The 17,314-nt window shown below is 35.4% G+C and overlaps 1 protein-coding gene across 1 annotated transcript in view; it reads left to right on the top strand.

The window, feature by feature from the left end:
- The window catches only part of Cnbd1 (cyclic nucleotide binding domain containing 1), a 261,717-nt gene that overhangs the window by 28,198 nt on the left and 216,205 nt on the right, over positions 1-17,314 (top strand). Inside the window, exon 4 of the mRNA XM_041656754.1 lies at positions 12,307-12,462. Within this exon, the coding sequence (XP_041512688.1) occupies positions 12,307-12,462 (156 nt within the window). The remainder of the gene's footprint in view (positions 1-12,306; positions 12,463-17,314) is intronic.

Below are 17,314 nucleotides of genomic sequence, written 5' to 3'. Positions count from 1 at the left end.
ATACAGGTATGATTCATGTGTACTGTGATCTAAAAAGACACATTGTGAAAAATAGGAGTTTAAGCTTTCTGTATGTTTGAAAAACATTGGCTAGAGATGGCTCAGTAGTTAAGAGCACTTGCTTCTTTTGCAGAGGCCCTGGCTTCAATTCTTAACACCCACACTGGGCATAATTGCCTATAGTAACTCCAGTTCCAGAGTACGACATTATCTTCTGTCCTCTGGATAGCTGTAGAATGTGATGTGCACACAGACAAGCAGTCACACACATAAACATACACATATAATAATCAGTAAAAGTTAAAACAAAGAAAAACCATGCAAATAAAGTCCAATAGCTATGATAGTGTTAATTATCAATTTGACTGTCAAGAATCACCTGGCAAATGGGAGCCTGGATATACCTCTGGGGGATTATCATTCTCACATTAATTGATTGGGAAGATAGATTGCAATTGTTACCTGGACCATTCTCTAGGCAGGGGTTCTGTTAATTCTGAGATAAAGAAAAAACAGTTTCATGACTTTGAATCAAATGTGAAGTAAGCTTTGATACTGACCAGGATAGACTCTAGCAGGTCCTCTCTAGAATTCCAGGGAGTAGCTTCAATACAGTTTTACAAGGGTTTGCAAAAGACAAAGCTTACAACTCTTCATATTTCCTGTAGGTGGAGGCTGCTCATTTGTTTCATGGCCACCCAGACCCGAAATAATCACACAGAAACTTTATTAATTACGATACTACTTGGCCTATTCGCTTAGGCATATTTCTGGCTAACTCTTATATCTTAAATTAACCCATTTCTATTAATCTGTGTATTGACACATGACTGTGGCTTATTGGGTAAAGTTCTGGCATCTTTGTCATTTAGGGGCTATATGGTGTCTCTCTGACTCCATCTTCTTTTCTTTTCTATCTCTGCTTGGAACTCCCGCTGTGCTATATTCTGCCCTGTCATAGGCCCAAGAAGCTTCTTTATTCATTAACCAATGAAAGCAACACATATACAGAAAGGACTTCCCACACCATTTCTCCTTTTCTGTCTAAATAAAAAGGAAAGTTTTAATTTAATATAGTAAAATTACATACAACAAAACAGTCATCAAGCAAGAATTATAGTTACAATATTTAGTCCATTTACATTTGGCAAATTAAGGAACATTCTTCGATCTATCCTATCTTTTTGAGTCTAAAGCTTTACACCTAATTTATCTTTTAAAATTTTAATTATCTCTCTTCAACTCCATCAAAGTCTCCAGAAAGATATAATATTACCTAAGTAAACAGGAAGTGCATTGTAAGCAACTTCCAAAACTCTAGATTCGACAGAGACATTTTGCTGCATGGACAGTCACCCAAAGTTCTCTGTAACATTGGGCACACATCTTCAGCCTACAGGCCAATAGCATTTAGCAAACTTTTCCATAAAGCAGAAAATTTCAAAGACAATTCTGCCTAAATTGACAGTTTGTCAGTCACTTTCTTCTATGTCCTGTAGAATGTATGGCAGACTCTTTTATGAAGCAGGAACGCTGAAGGTCTGTCTCACCTTCTTTAGACAAGTTCAGCCATCATTTTCTGTGGGTCCTGCATGTCCAGTTCGTACACCATACCATCAAACATTCCAGGAGAGAGCAGTTTCTAGCCCAAATGGCTAATCAACTCCATAGGATCCACTTTGGTTCCTATCATCCTCTTGAAGTAGATTGGAGCTGCCAGGAGCAGATGTGCCTCTTTGTTACGAAAAGTCCTAAGTTCTTGTGGGTAGACTCCATGGGATTTGGTCAGAACCTAGAGGTTGCGGTGGTGTCAAAAATAAAACTGTCCATAATAATCTGGAGTACTTATAGCTGGACCCAGGCTATATATGAAGGGTTTGAGAGGGTATCTGGAGAGGACGCTCTGGCACACCCTGTCAAAAGATATACATATATGTGTGTGTATGTGTATATGTATATATATGTATGTTTATGTACACACACACACACACACACACACACACACACACACACACACATATAGGACCTGGCTGGGTGGAGAAGTTGGTGTGGTGTGTTGCTTGCTATTTTCCAGCAGTTGCTCAACAATGTCTCCATGAATACTAAAAGACAATTGTACTGAAATACAATTGAAAGACAATAACTGAAAGACATGTTGTATTTCATGTGTTCAACATGGAATTTTGAAGGTTTTCTCCCCATAACAATGTTTTAATAATGTCTAGAATCTAGTATCTCAAATTAGCAAGACATAAGATTATTTAAAGAAAAGAGAAGCCAGGCTACTCTTTTTAATATAGAAGTTTCCTGCTTCAGGCTTTTTCTTTTTAGTCACCAACCAGTTTCCAAATCACAGAGACTTATTAATTATGGATACTTAACCTCATCTTATACTTGTCCCACTAACTCTTATAACTTAAACCAACCTGTTTCTCTTCATCTCAGTTTTGCTTTGGGACTTGCTACTTCTCTTTCAGTCTGTATGTCCTACTTCAATGTCTGACTGACTGGTGGCTACCAGACTGACTAGTCCTGATAATCTCCCTTTCTTTTTCCCTTGTTCTCTCTCCATTCTCTCTTCTCAAATGTAGATTCCCCCTCCTACTTGTTCTCTCCACTGTTAGCCTTGAATATTCCTCTACAGCTTAGCTATTTGCCATTCATCTTTTTATTAGACCAACCAAGTGTCTTAGGTGAGAGGCAAAACAACACATCTTTATTTTGTTAAACAAATGCAGTATGAACAACACATCTTTGCCTATTCCACAACAATTTCCAGGTTTATAACTTACCCATGTAGTAGCACTACTTTGTGAAATAATTTTCTTACTCTGTGCTATATGATTTTTAATTATATAATTTTTGGAAAGAACAAAAGGCTTCTTGGCAATTTGCTTTGCTTTTAGTAACCCAGATCACTTCTATAGTACCCTCAAATGACAATTGCAGCCTTCACAGAGGTCTTTTGGGAATTTGTCTCCTGGTCCTACAATTTTGAATGTTTAGTCAGCCATGTTATCCATCACTTCCAAGCTGTCCAACTATGTCAAAGCAAAGAATAGTCACTGAGGCTTGGACTAAAGGCATTAAAAGGTTAGAATAACACGGTTATTTGAATTGCGACTCAGAATTCTACTTGGTGTAATAGCAGTAAACATGTAGCTTTCCTGGGAATTAAAATGGCAATGACTTATCTGAAATACATTACCTGTACTTATATATTATGTTAATATATTGGGCATAATATAGTAACTGTAATAGCAGTAAACATGTAGCTTTCCTGTGAATTAAAATGGCAATGACTTATCTGAAATACATTACCTGTACTTATATATTATGTTAATATATTGGGCATAATATAGTAACATATACTATGTATGCTTCCTAAAAGCATTTGAATATAATCATTTTGTTTAATGAACTTACAGCCTTGATGTAGTATACATCTTTTCTAAATGTGTGACTTGTTAAGAATGCTAGAAAATAAAGACAAATATTTGGAAATGCAGCAAGGGAAGCCTGAAGCAAATAACTTGTGATAGACTGGAAGATTTCAATGTTTGTATAATTGCTTTACAAGCTTGTGCTTTTTTAATGCATCCCCACCACCTCCAGTTTGTTTAAATTACCTATATGCTAGAGTTATTACCAAGGACTGTTATTTCATGATACCTTGCATCTCTCCTCAGGATCATTAATAAATGTTAAATCATGGGATAGTTGAAAGCATATATATATATGTGTATATATATATATATTAGCATAATTGATACTACCTGTTTGTGATCCGAGAAACTATGTTTTTTTCTGAAGTTCTGAAGTTTATTAAATGGAATATTCCCTTTGTATTTAAAAAACTAGGGCCACAGTACTTATGCTATCATGTTCTAAAAATAAAAATCGCACTACCTGATATGAGATCACACGGCAATACCTTATAATTTTTCTATTCATTTGAACAACGCATACTGAGCAGTAACTGTGTGCTAAATGCTACCCAGCCAAAGTCCCTACATCAGAACTTGACAGTGTTGACAAGCTCTGAGTAAGGAGTGATAACTGTAGGGATAACACATCAAAGGAGCTGACAGAAAGATGGCATTGCATTAGATCAGAGAGTGTACAGGAACCTCAAGTAAGTCTTACCTCAAGAAATATTCAGGTTTCAGGAAAACTAGTAGTTGGCCAAAGAAGAGCGCAGGTGATATTCTTCACATTATTGATTATCCAAATATTGGCAAGACAATTAAGTTGATTTTGGAATTGTTCAATTTAGTACTTGTTGTCATGAAATTTTGTTAATTTTTTTTAAACCAAAGCTTATATTTTGTCCCCTGAATTCTGAAATGGGCATGGTGACTGAAAAAAAGGAGAGAGAAAGAGAAACATTTGGATATGCTGGAATTTTTTTTTTTTTTTGTGAACAAAAGAAAATGAAAGTGCTACCCAACACTCCTCTCACCTCAAAGGGACCATATCAGGTGGCTCTGAATGGCATGTTCTTACATGTAGGCAATTATAATTATAAAAGTTCTCTTATAGCCATACAAGTCAGGCAGTCTACAAATAAAGCTGAGACAATTCCCTTCAACATGGGGATTGATAACAAGTAAGAAGAAAAATGTCTGTCAGTAAATTTTAAGTTCTTTGCGTCACACATGATTTGACAGCTCTCTAGACTATCTCCAGGATTATAAACTCTATCGCAGTGAAGAGACTCTGTGAGGTGCTTTGTTTAGTTTTGTTGTTGAGGAAAAAATATTTCTGAACAAACAAGTCAAACTCAGATTGCATTTAAGAGCTAAGTATGTTGAAATCTATTAACTTGAGAGTCTACCATAGAATTAGGGTAAGTTTGGAACTATCCTAATTTCAGAGTGAAATTTTTTTGTCAGAAAAAAATTTAAAAATTGAGTTATCTAGATTATTAAGGATATCTTTACAAACTGTTTCCCTTGTATTTCTTCTCTTGAGAACTCTGTTTAGCTTCAAAAAAACATTTTTAATTGATTGCTTGAATTTTTAAAAATAATTTGCTTTGTTTTGAAATTTTTCTATATTCTGGACACATATCTTCTGTAATATTTATAGCTTGAAAAGATTTTCTTGGGGCTGGAGAGATGGCTCAGTGGTTAAGAGCATTGCCTGCTCTTCCAAAGGTCCTGAGTTCAATTCCCAGCAACCACATGGTGGCTCACAACCATCTATAATGGTGCCCTCTTTTGGCCTTCAGGCATACACACAAAAAGAATATTGCATAAATAAATAAATAAATAAATAAAAGAAAAGATTTTCTTCCATGCCACAGACAGTACCTTTAATTGCCTGACTTATTCTTTTGCTGTACAGAAGCTTTTTATTTCATGACGTGACCTGTGTTGATTGTTGTCTGATGTGGGATGTCCTTCTGTATATATGTTGATTTTATTAATTGATGAATAAGGCTGTTTTAGTCAATGGCTTAGCAGAATAAAATCAGGTGTGATTTTCTAATATATATATATGTGTTAGAATATATATATATATATATATATATATATATATATATATATATATATAATGTTAGAGAGAGAGAGAGAGAGAGAGAGAGAGAGAGAGAGAGAGTAGGCAGAGTCAAAGAGACACCATGTAGCTGCTGAAGGACAAAGATGCTGGAAACTTACCAGTAGGCCATATCAACATGATGATACATGAATTAATAGAAATGGGTTCATTTAAGATGAAAAAGCTGGCTTGGAATATACCTAAGCTATTGGCCAAACAATGCTGTAATTAATATAGTTTCTGAGTGATTATTTGGGTCTGGGCGGCCTGGACACAAACGAATAGTCTCCAGTTACAGTTGTCTGTATTTCCTTAGTGACCAGAATCCTGTTCAGAGAGTTCTTGTTTCACATACATGATGAAATGTGCTCTCAATTTGTTCTAGTAGTTTCGGGATCCAGGTCTTATGTTGAAGTTCACGATCCAATTGAAGGTGTTTTTTATACAGAATGAGATGTAAAAATATTCTTTCATTTTCTTACATGTTTACATCATGTTTCCACCATACAATTTGTTATAAGATACTGTTCTCCCACCATGTAAATTTTTCTGTCTTTGTCAAGAGACAGGTGGCTCTATATCATTATACATTATATATTTGAACTATATATCAGCCCTTGATTTCATTCAATTTATCTATGTTTCTGTTTTTTTGCCAATATCATGCCATTTTTATTAATATAATTTTATAGGATAACTTGAAATCAGATGTGATGATACTTTTAGCATTATTCTTCTGGTTCAGAATTGTTTGACTATCTGCAGCCTTTTGTGATTCCACATGGAAGTCTGCTTTTTCTATGTATGTAAAGAAAGATCCTGGAGTTTTGTTTAGAATTGTATTGAATCTGTAGGTTGCCATCTGTAGGATGGCCATTTTCATAGTATTTTCCAGGAATGAGCATGAAAGATCTATCTAACTTCTAAGGTCTACTTCAAACGTAATAACATTTCAGTGTCTTAATGTAGCTACTGATGAGCTGGTCATACGCTAATGGTTAGCTCTAAATACATGCCCACATGGATTTCTCTGGTTAACATCATAAAACAAACCAAACATTAATGTGAAAAGGGGATTTGTTGTTTTGAGGGAGGTCAGTTGTTGGGGGTAAGAGGGAGATAGGAGATATTGACAATGGGAATAATCAGAATGTATTATATACATGTATAAAAATACCTAAGGATATATTTAATTTAAAAACACCACAAAACTTCCAAGTTAAAATCAACACCTCCCCCCCCCCAATAAAAGTTATACATTGAAGGGAAAAGCATAGTAGAGGAGGTGATATTAGAATAAGATTTTCTGGGCAATGCCAAAATCATAGAGTCTTTTTCTCTTTCACAGATGGAGACTTTTTTCTTATAGTTTCAGCAGCCAATTGTGCAACATCATTTTTTTGTTGTTGTTGTATGGATTATTGACCAGTATTCCATCAGTAGACCAGTGTGGTACCACTAACTATAGTACATCTGCAAATGTAATGTTCTTGGTTGCATACTAGCTTACAAATCTTATTCATCAAACAATAAGCAGAATTAAGGAACAAAAGCCTATTTTGATTTGAGGGGACTCTATACTTTAAAATGATGTAGTGCAAATTTTAGAGGTTTTCTAAGAATTTGACCTATTGGTGGCTAAAAGTTTGTCACCCTATGTCCCCAAACAGGCTCTCCCATTCTCTCCAGAGAAAGGCACTTATTCCATTCACTCATTACTGATATTTGCCTTCTAGCAATGAGGTACTCCCAACAATGGATGAGTGTTTCCCTTTATCCCTCATCTTTGCCAGCATGTGCTGTCATTTGCTTTGTTGATCTTGGCCTTTCTGACTAGTGTAAGATGAAATCTCAAAGAAGTTTTGTTTGTTTTTGTGTGATAATAAAAAAATGCTGAACATTTCTTTGGTGCTTCTCAGCTATTTGTGTTTCTTCTTATGGGAACAGTCTATTTAGATTTTTACTCCACTTTTTAATTAATGTCCTTATGTTTGAGTCCTTTATGCATTTTGATATTAACCCCTGTGCTGGATAGTTTTATGTCCACTTGACACACTCAAAAGTTGTCTGGCAGGAAGAAGCCTCAATTAAGAAAATGCCTTTATAAGATCTGGTTATACACAACCTGTAAGGGATTTTCTTAGTGACTGATAGCAGGGGGACCAGCCCATTTGTTGTGCATAGTGACATCACTGGGTTGGTAGTCCTGGATTCTTTTTTTCTTTATTATTATTATTATTAAAAATTTCCACCTCCTCCCCACCTCCCATTTCAAGAAAGTAGGCTTAGCAAGCCATGTTGAGCAAGACAGTAAGCAGCACCCTTTCATGGCCTTTGCATCAACTTTTGCCCCTATGTTCCTGCCTTGCTTGAGTTTTTTGTCTTCTTTGATAATGAACTACAATGTAGAAGCTAAGTAAAATAAACCCTTGCATCTTCCAGTGGCTCTGGACATGGTGTTTCATTACAGCAATAGTAAAGCTAAAGACAGGCTGATACCAGGAGTGGAGTATTGCTATGATAGACATAACCATGTTATTTGGGGGAGAAATATGGAAGTAATTTGGAACTTTGTGCAAGAAAGGCAATTGAGTATCCCATTCTTTAGTGACCTGTTCTGGGGTAGTTTGTGCTAGTGTTACAGCTGCAGAGGGAAAGGTATTTTGACTTTTTGGGAAGTCTGGGAAATCAGGCTATACATGAAACTGTGAAGAGGGTATTCTGGACTATACTAGAAGCTGTGACAGGAAGGTATCCTGGATACTCACAGCTCTGGAGGAAAGGGTATCCTGACTTGCCAGGAAGTCAGGCTATAATCGAAGCTGTGATCTGTTGGGGGATGGTCTCCCCATAGGATGTAGCAATCCTGCTCCTCTCTGAGAAAGTGGTTACAGCTGTGCTCTGCCCCAGCCCCCATGGGAGTTTCCCAGCAGAGGTATCCATTTCTACTCAGCTCTGGCCTGAGTAGATGTTACTTCTTCTGCTTCTCTTTTGTAAGGGAGAAACTCCTGCAGAAATGTAGCAATCTGCTTCCGCTCCAGTGAAAAGATTTTCCTTCTGCTCTACTCCCAAAGGAGTTTCTCAGCAGAGGTATCAGTGGCTGCTTCTGCCCTGCTCTCCTAAGGGAGCTTCCCAACAGAGATTCTGCTCTGCACCAGCGAGAGAAAATCTTCACCCAAAACTCTCACAAGAAAGGTATTTATTTAGGAAGAAGTCCAGGAGAGTGGCTACTTCTGCCATGGTGGAGGAGGACAGCTGCCAACTGAACAGGCAGAGGAGTGGCTTGTTTATTTAGGTTTTTCGAGACAGGGTTTCTCTGTAGCTTTGGAGTCTGTCCTAGAACTAGCTCTTGTAGACCAAAACTGGCCTCGAACTCACAGAGATCCGCCTGCCTCTGCCTCCGAAGTGCTGGGATTAAAGGTGTGTGTCATCTCATAGGGCTTCTTAGGGGAGAGTTTTTCCAGGGAGAAGATTTTCACGAAAGGAATTGGTCAGATTTTGGTCCTCTTGATCTTGGACAAGCTTAGATTGACTAGATTTTGTGCTCAGGGATTAGTTGGCTTTCTGATCAGGAACTTTTTGGGTTTCCTACTCAGGGATTGGTTGGTTTCATGTTCAATTGGTCAGGGACAGAGTTGGCTCTGGTTCCAGGGGCAAAGTGTGCTTCTTTAGCTCTGGATTCAGGGCCAGATAGTGTTTCTTTGGTTCTAATTTCAGGGCTAAAGTGTGTTTCTTTGGATGCAGTAAAAGAATGAATCCTGTTTTCACATCCATTATGTTTGTCTGTATCTTTTTATTAGGGAATTGAGACCACTGATATTGAGAATAATTAATGAGAAATGATTGTTGATTCCTATTTAGTTTTGTGTGTGTTGTTTTGTCTTCATTGTTGTATGGTGGTGGTGTGTGTGTGTGTTTTCCCTTAAAGTGCCTTTGATAATCTATAAGACTGGATTTGTAGTATGTATTTACTAAATTTGATTTTATCATGGACTGTATTTTTCCATTTATTGTGATTGAAAATTTTGCTTGATATTGTAGTCTGGGATGGCATCTATGGTCTCTTAGAATCTGTAACACATTTGTTTAGGCCCTTAGGTCTTTAGAGTCTCCATTAATAATTCAGATGTAATTCTAATGGGTCTTCCTTTATCTGCTTCTTGGTCTTTTTCCCTTGCATCCTTCAGTTTTTTTGTACAGTTAGCATTCTGATTTTTATGTGTTAAGAGGAGTTTTTTTTCTCATCCAATCCATTTGATATTCTGTATGGTTTTTTTCTTTTTGTACCATAATATGCATGTCCTTCTTTAGGTTAGGGAAAATTTCTTCTATAATTTGGTTGTAAATATTTTATGTGTCTCTGGCTTGTTTTTCTCCTCCTTCCACAATATTATTATTCTTTGATTTAGTTTTTTGACAGTGTCCTAGATTTCCTGACTGTTTTATGCCAAGAGTTTTTTTATATTTAATATTTTCTTTTACTGAAATATTTATTTTATCTATTGTGTCTTCAATGCCTGAGGACTTTTCTTTCATCACTTGAATTCTTTTGGTGAAGCTTGCCTCTGAGGTTCCTGGATTTTTCATTTCTAGATTTCTCTAAGTTTGGGTTTTCTTTATTGTTCTGTTTTCCTTTAAGGTCTTGCACCATTTTATTTATTTCCTTGCACTTTTTATTTGTGTTTTCATAGATTTCTTTAAGGGTTTATCCAGTCCCTCTTTCAGCCTCACTGAAATATTCCTAAAACTATTTTAATTTTTTTTTTCTCTTGTGGTTCAGCTATGTTGCAATAATTATAGCCTACATGTTCTAAGGTTACTGGGATCTAGTAAACATTCTGCCCTGTCTGTTATTTTGTTGTTTTTTATGCTGGTATCTAGGCATCTCTGATTGGTAAGATTGTAATTTTAGGTGATAGAGTTAGCTTACATGCTTTCCTGGCCAGAGTGACCCCTATGTTCCCAGGAAGTGTCTATGGAGTTGGGCCTCAACAAGTCAATGAGTATCGGAAGGGATATCAGAAGAGGGAGATCTGTGAAAACCACTGGGATGGGTGCAAGGGAGGAACGCGATTGGATTTGTTCCGCTAAAGGACCTGTAATGAGAAACCAATCTGGAAGCAAAAACCCAATTGTACACTAACTTGCAAAAAATGAACATAAAGGGAAACAAACTTTTTGAGTAGATAATGTACACTGAAATCTCCTACAGTAGGAAAATGGTAAAACCATAGCCATTAATCTCGTGCAAACACTGTTAAAAATTAATAAAAAAAAATCAAGCCATAAAAGCCACTAGAATAAGAAATTTAAGATGTGCAAAAATTTTTATTTTTATAGAATTTATATACTTTATAATAAATCTTACTGGAAACAAAGGCAAATAGTGCAAACAAAATTTAGGCTGTGGTTATGTCTGGAGACAAGTTCTTTGCACGAAGGAAACAGTTGTGCTTTCCTGTACACGCTGGTCATGCTCTGTTTCTAAAATCTGCCTCAATCTCCTGTAATTGGTTTTTTTTTTTGATCTTCTTTTCTTCTGTTGTATTATAAATATTCTTTTAAAAATATTTTTTATTTTATAATTGGAAACAATATCTAAAATGTACAAGGTCAACAATAGAGGATAAAATAGATTCCTTTTATAAGTAATTCTATTTGATAACAATTCCATAAGTAATTTCATGAATTTCTATCACAAAATGAAAATTAACTTATAAATAATTGGATACAGAGTTACCAAAAAAGCACAAATGGTCAATTGAAGCTATTTATAATTTTGACCATTGAAGAGCCAAAATTATTTTTGAACAGAATTTCACCATTTTTAGAATTTTTAAGTTTTTTTTTTCCCCTCTAGAAATAGTTCTAGTATAATCTCCTTAGGTTAATTTGTCTTGTTTTCATCTGATATATCTCTACTCACATGTCTTTGTTTCTCTGAGCTTGTCTTTTCCTTTGTTGCTTATCTATCTCTATGTCTCTTTCTTTGAAGAAATGATAAACTTTCTGAAATTTCCTTAGTTTATAAATTAGAGAGAATTGTTGGTCCTAATGTTTTGCAATAATGAATATATAATGTATAGCATAGGAAATAGCACACTTAACAATGCAGTAAAAGTTAGATGCTAATGTGACCTAATCTATTATCAGGACTTAATTTGTGGCTGTTTAGATTATTTTATAGCCAATTTTCTTTTTAAAGATGGATATTGTGTTTTACTTTTTTGTTCTTTAAGTTTTCAAAGACTTAACAGAATATCTTGGGGAAATGAACTAGAAACAAATCATAATTTATTCATACATTTATTGGAAGACTGAAAAGTATAACAAGCTATTGAATATGAATATGGTTGTGATAATTATGGTAAAGACATTTGTAGTTTGTAACTAGGAAACAGCTAAAAAATGTCCTAGTGGCAAAACTACTGATATGTAAATCTGTTGTATGGAAAGGGAAATATGGTTGTTAATTCATAAAATTTCCTTGAATTATATAATATTTAAAATGCTACAAGTTATAACATATAATAAAATTATACATGCTGAAAATATTTTATATATGCTAATTTTTAGGCTTAGGGTACAATGGAGTACAAATATAACTACAGTAGTGTCTGAAAAGAAGAAGCACTAAGAAGGAATTCTATTCAAATGTTTGATTTATTATCAAATCATTTATTTCTAGTGTTGACCGTAAGTAGAACTCCATGTAAAATTTTTATTTATGTGAAATATTATTAATATTGTTTCCTTGTTCAGAAAATGTTGTGGAAAGACAGAGGAAAAGAAACCCGAACATGATTACTCACACAACATATCTGTGTATGTCAGACAAGCACGTGGTGGCCCTATTCTTCATGAAGAAGAAAGAGCTACATTGAAGTTTATACAGTTCCTAGATATCTTAAAGAAACTGTAAGTATTCTTAATGGTACAGTTTATGTCCCTGAGGACTATTGTGACTTATTCATGACTTGATATGACTGAGGAATTCAGGAAAAGTGGATAGTCTGGAGACTGTCATGAGATGCCAACAACCTTCATGAACTCAGTCTTCAAGACATGCAATGGATATACAGCTAAGCTTGTGGATCCTCATTTTAAGTTTGCAATGCAAGAAAAAAATGTGAGCTGGGCGGTGGTGGCGCATGCCTTTAATCCCAGCACTCGGGAGGCAGAGGCACGCGGATCTCTGTGAGTTCAAGACCAGCCTGGTCTACAAGAGCTAGTTCCAGGACAGGCTCCAAAACCACAGAGAAACCCTGTCTCAAAAAACCAAAAAAAAAAAAAAAAAAAAGAAAGAAAAAAAATGTGCTGTGTACTGATGTTAAGTAAAAAAAAAAATATGTTTATGATTTCATTAGATTTAATTTCTGGATGACTTTCCACAGAATTTTAACTGTCTTTTCCATCACAGAACATTTAAACACACTTAACTTTTATTACATTTTTTTCTTTAAGCATGTTGTCTTGCATTTGGAACACAACTGCTTAGTGGTAAAAAGCAGAGAAATGGAAAGGAAAGGAAAACACACGCAGGAAAGCAAATGAGGAGATTATAATCACATCATTTACCAGTTTCTTTCTTTCCTCTGAATCTTCCTATATGCCTCTCCTAGCCCTCTATCAAATTCATTGCCTCCTTCCTATTAATTATTGTTACATACATATATTTTTATGCATACATATGGAATTTCTAAATAGTTCTCATGGCAGTTCTTTGAGACATCTGTGATGAGTTATTACAATATGTGTGCTGAAATCTGTCTTACCTCTTCCAGAGAATGCACATTTTCTCTTTGCCTGCCTGATTCTAGTACCTTTGTTTTGCTGTTTCTGTTGTGTATTAAATTATTATAAACTCAGTGGTTTAAATAATGTGCGTTTTAGTATCCTTTTGTGTGTGTTTCTTTTTCATGTTGATATCTTTAGGCATAGTATATCTGGTTTTCTTAACATGTCAAAGTTTTAACCAAGGCTTGCCGTGAGCTGTTCATTTCTGAAGCAAGAAGCTCTCCTCCATGGCAATGTTGTTGATGGCAGGATTGTAAATTACTTACTTTCCTTAAATGCCTTCACTTTCTTGCTAGCTCTAAGCAGGGACATCAGCATTTGACATCCGCCCCCCACCCCTGTAGCCTCACAATGTGGTTTTCTCTCATTTTGTCACCTAACATGAATGCTTACCTTTTCATAAGCCAGAAAGGAAGAGTCTGCATTTCTTTCTTAAATTTTAAATTAAATTAATTTTGTTGTTGTTGTTGTTGTAGAAAGACTCAGGAACCTGACTGTCAAAAAGTAGGTCATAGGCATGGTGGGATTTTTAGGTTGGTGGGATACCAACTGTTCATGTATCCCTTGTCAACGTGGTTTCTGTGAGGAGACTCGGGGTGGGCTGTCCAGCTTTTCTAGACGGGAAATGACAGTAACCTCTTTTTCATGGAGAATGCAGGGAAGCTATCTCATTTTGTCCAAGGCTTATATACTATGGCACTGACTGTAACATTGCCCACTTTCAAAATGTAATTATGAAATGCTTTGTAGGAAACAACTTATTTACAATCTGCCAACTCTTAAAAAAAGTGACTTATATGGGTTTGGGGATGATGTGAAGATTGGGAAATGCAAGGAATTCAGAAGTGATTGTGAAAGCAGCCTGAGGTCCTTAGAGAAAATTCAGCCCAGTTGCTTGCTATCTTATCTGCTTTCTCCAATTAAAGATGCTTCCTTCGAGGGAATGAAGCATCTGAAGATCATTACATTTCGGCAGAGCAGTGATGCAGAGCCTCTTCTCAGGAAGGACTCAGAGGACTCAGTCCCTGAAAGAAATCAGTGTATTTGCCTTTTAGAATCAGGCTGTGAAAAAATCCAAATGCAGCCTGCTTCTCCCACTGTCCTCCAGTGAAGTGGCTGATAAGATGAGGAACTGCAGTCTGGGACGGCACTCCAGGCTGTGTGCCAATCAGAGGGAAGTGCTATGCAGCTCTCAGTTTTGTGTAATTGCCTCATTTGGAGTAAATCTGCTTGGAAACAGGCTAGGAAGGCTCTCACCTAGAAAACAGGATCTTCCTTTGAAGCTATGTTAGTAGAGAATGGTGTAAATACAGATATTTATAGTTATGACAGGAACCATGATCATAGATACTACAGGAATGTGATTAAAGGAAGACAGTTTTTTGAGATGAGGCAACAAAAACAAAATGTTAACTCTTTGATATCATATAGATATTATGAAGCTGTGCTGAAGAACAGCACTGGTCCCTGGTCTGTCTGGGGCAGCAAGAGCCATAGTTACACTTGGGAGGTTTTCATTTTGGTCAGCTTGGCCTGTGATCAGAAGAATCCAGGTCATGATCCAGACCGCGCTGAGCATCGACTGTGCAAACTTTGGGAAATTCGACCTCTTAATATTCAGTTTACTAATCTATATCCATAAATTCTGCTATTATTATTGTTGTTAGACCCAGAGGAGTCAAAGCTGTCTTGTACATAATTTTCATCAATGAATTATACTTTGCTACCATCTCAAGTTAATTCTTCTCTCAAGAAAGAATATGTAAATTTCTGTTATGATAGATGAACAAATGTAAGCTCTTAGTTATTTTCCATGTATTTATATAGTTTACAAAGTCAACCATGGTATTTTCATACTGTTGTTCAAAATGTTGCTTTTTATAGTTCTTCACACCTGAATGAGCATTTAAAAACTCATCTTTGTAACAATCTTCAGTAGTTTAGAAATAAACAGGTCTTCTATTATATCATATCTAATAACACACTTTAACTCTATTAGTAAATTATTTTGAATACATTTTAAAGTACAGCTTAATTTTCTTCATTTTCAGTGACTCATCTTCTTACATTTCAAGTTAGAGTTTTTTCACAGAGATGTTTCAATAGTATTAATACAAAAGAGAGAACACATTAAATACTATGAATCAGATTGTTATGGTCTTACTGAAAGATTTTAATGTGTATTTTATTATAGATTTGATAACACACTGGTTAAAAATCTAGTGTATAGATTATTTGTAACAATTATCTTGCTATCACAAACACATATGATTTTTTAAAAACATGTCTAACAAAAAATTTAATTGCATTCTTATTGTACTTACTTATTATCACAAATATTTTAAGCCATCTTGTTGTGAGCCAGCCCTAACTTTACAAATAGTTTAGTTTACATACAAACAACTGGATTTAAAAAAAAAGACCATGCTGTTGGACTATAAGGGGCCATTTTGATATTCAAAATAAATTTAGAAAGACTTGGAAAATCACATCCAGATCATATTAAATCTACAAAATCATGTGCCATGTGGTTCTTTCTAGTAGACTATGGGTCTACATGGTCATTTTGAGGTAAGTCTCTAGAATTATCTGCAGAGAGGTATCAAATTATTTGATTGTCTTTAGTAACATACAGAACAATCCTTATTTGTCATTCTATCCTTTATCCACTAAATACCTATCTTAGTTTGCATAAAGGATGAGACTATAGTGTGTAGTTCCTAATGTGTTTCCAATATGCATTTATGATTCATAACTTGGCTATTACAGATAGTGCTGCTGCAAATAATGATGTACTAGTGTTTCTGTGGCATGTTATCTTAGAGTGTTTAATTTTTATTTTTTATTCCTACTGCTGTTGGGTTGTGTATGCAGAAGATGTCTTAAAAACAAAGAGCACACTTTATAAACAAGAAGTCCCAAAACTATGAAAACATTTTTTAGAAAAAAGTAAAGAATGTTCAAGTTATGTAGCACCATAACTGACTTCAGTCATACTGTTCCAGAGCCATAGTAATAAAAAAAGCATGCCACTTGCACAAAAACAGACACATTAATCAATAGAGTGGAATCAAGAATGCAAATATAAATATATGTAATCCCAGTCAACTCAATGCTGAAAACATGCCACAAACGCACAGTGGAGAAATGATGACTTCTTCACCAAACTGTTTAAAAAAAAAAAACCTGCAGAGAAAAAAAGCTAGATCCCCCGTGATGATTTGAATTAGAATGCCTCTTATAGGCTCATATGTTTGAATTATTGGTTCCAGTTAATCTAATTATTGGGAAATAATGAAAGCATGGTCTTGTTGAAGGAGGTGTCTCACTAGGTATGGACTTTGAGGTTTCAAGACTCCTGTTTCTTTACCAGTGTCTCACGCTTTGGCTCCTGGTTGTGTCTCAAGATGTGACCTCTCAATTATTACTCCAACTCCATGCCTGTTTCTATGCTCCAATCACGATGGATATGGACTCTAACCATCTGAAACTCCAAGCTCCATATAAACTCCTTTTATAAATTGTCTTGGTCATGGTGATTTATCATAACAATAGAAACTTATTAAGACAATTTTTGCCATTTAGCCTGTATAAAAAGCAGTTCTAGATGGATCAATTATCTTAGCATAAGACCTGAAGGCATGAAATAAAACACAGATAAAGACTTTGATATATTGTCATAGGAAGGATTTTCTGAAAAGAAAGGCAATAATTCAGGGAATAAAATGCAGATTTAACAAATGAGGTTGAATAAAAGTTCTTCCCAGGAAAGAAAACAATCAATTGAAGAAACAGGCAGCAGAATGATAACAAAGTCGCTATCAAAACTTTAGCAGAGAATTAATATTCAGAACGCATAAAGAACTAAAATCCCTGAAAACAAAATACTCAGTCAACACATAGGTTAATTAAGTAAACATAATTTTCAAAAGCTGAAGTACAAGTGGCCAGTGAACTCAGATCATATATGTAA

The sequence above is a fragment of the Microtus oregoni genome, unplaced genomic scaffold (assembly GCF_018167655.1).
Source record: "Microtus oregoni isolate MIOR12 unplaced genomic scaffold, Mior012 000008F_ref0000371, whole genome shotgun sequence".
Lineage (NCBI taxonomy): Eukaryota > Metazoa > Chordata > Mammalia > Rodentia > Cricetidae > Microtus > Microtus oregoni.
Note: the sequence above shows the minus strand (reverse complement) of the source record. Positions and strands in the feature narration are given on the sequence as shown.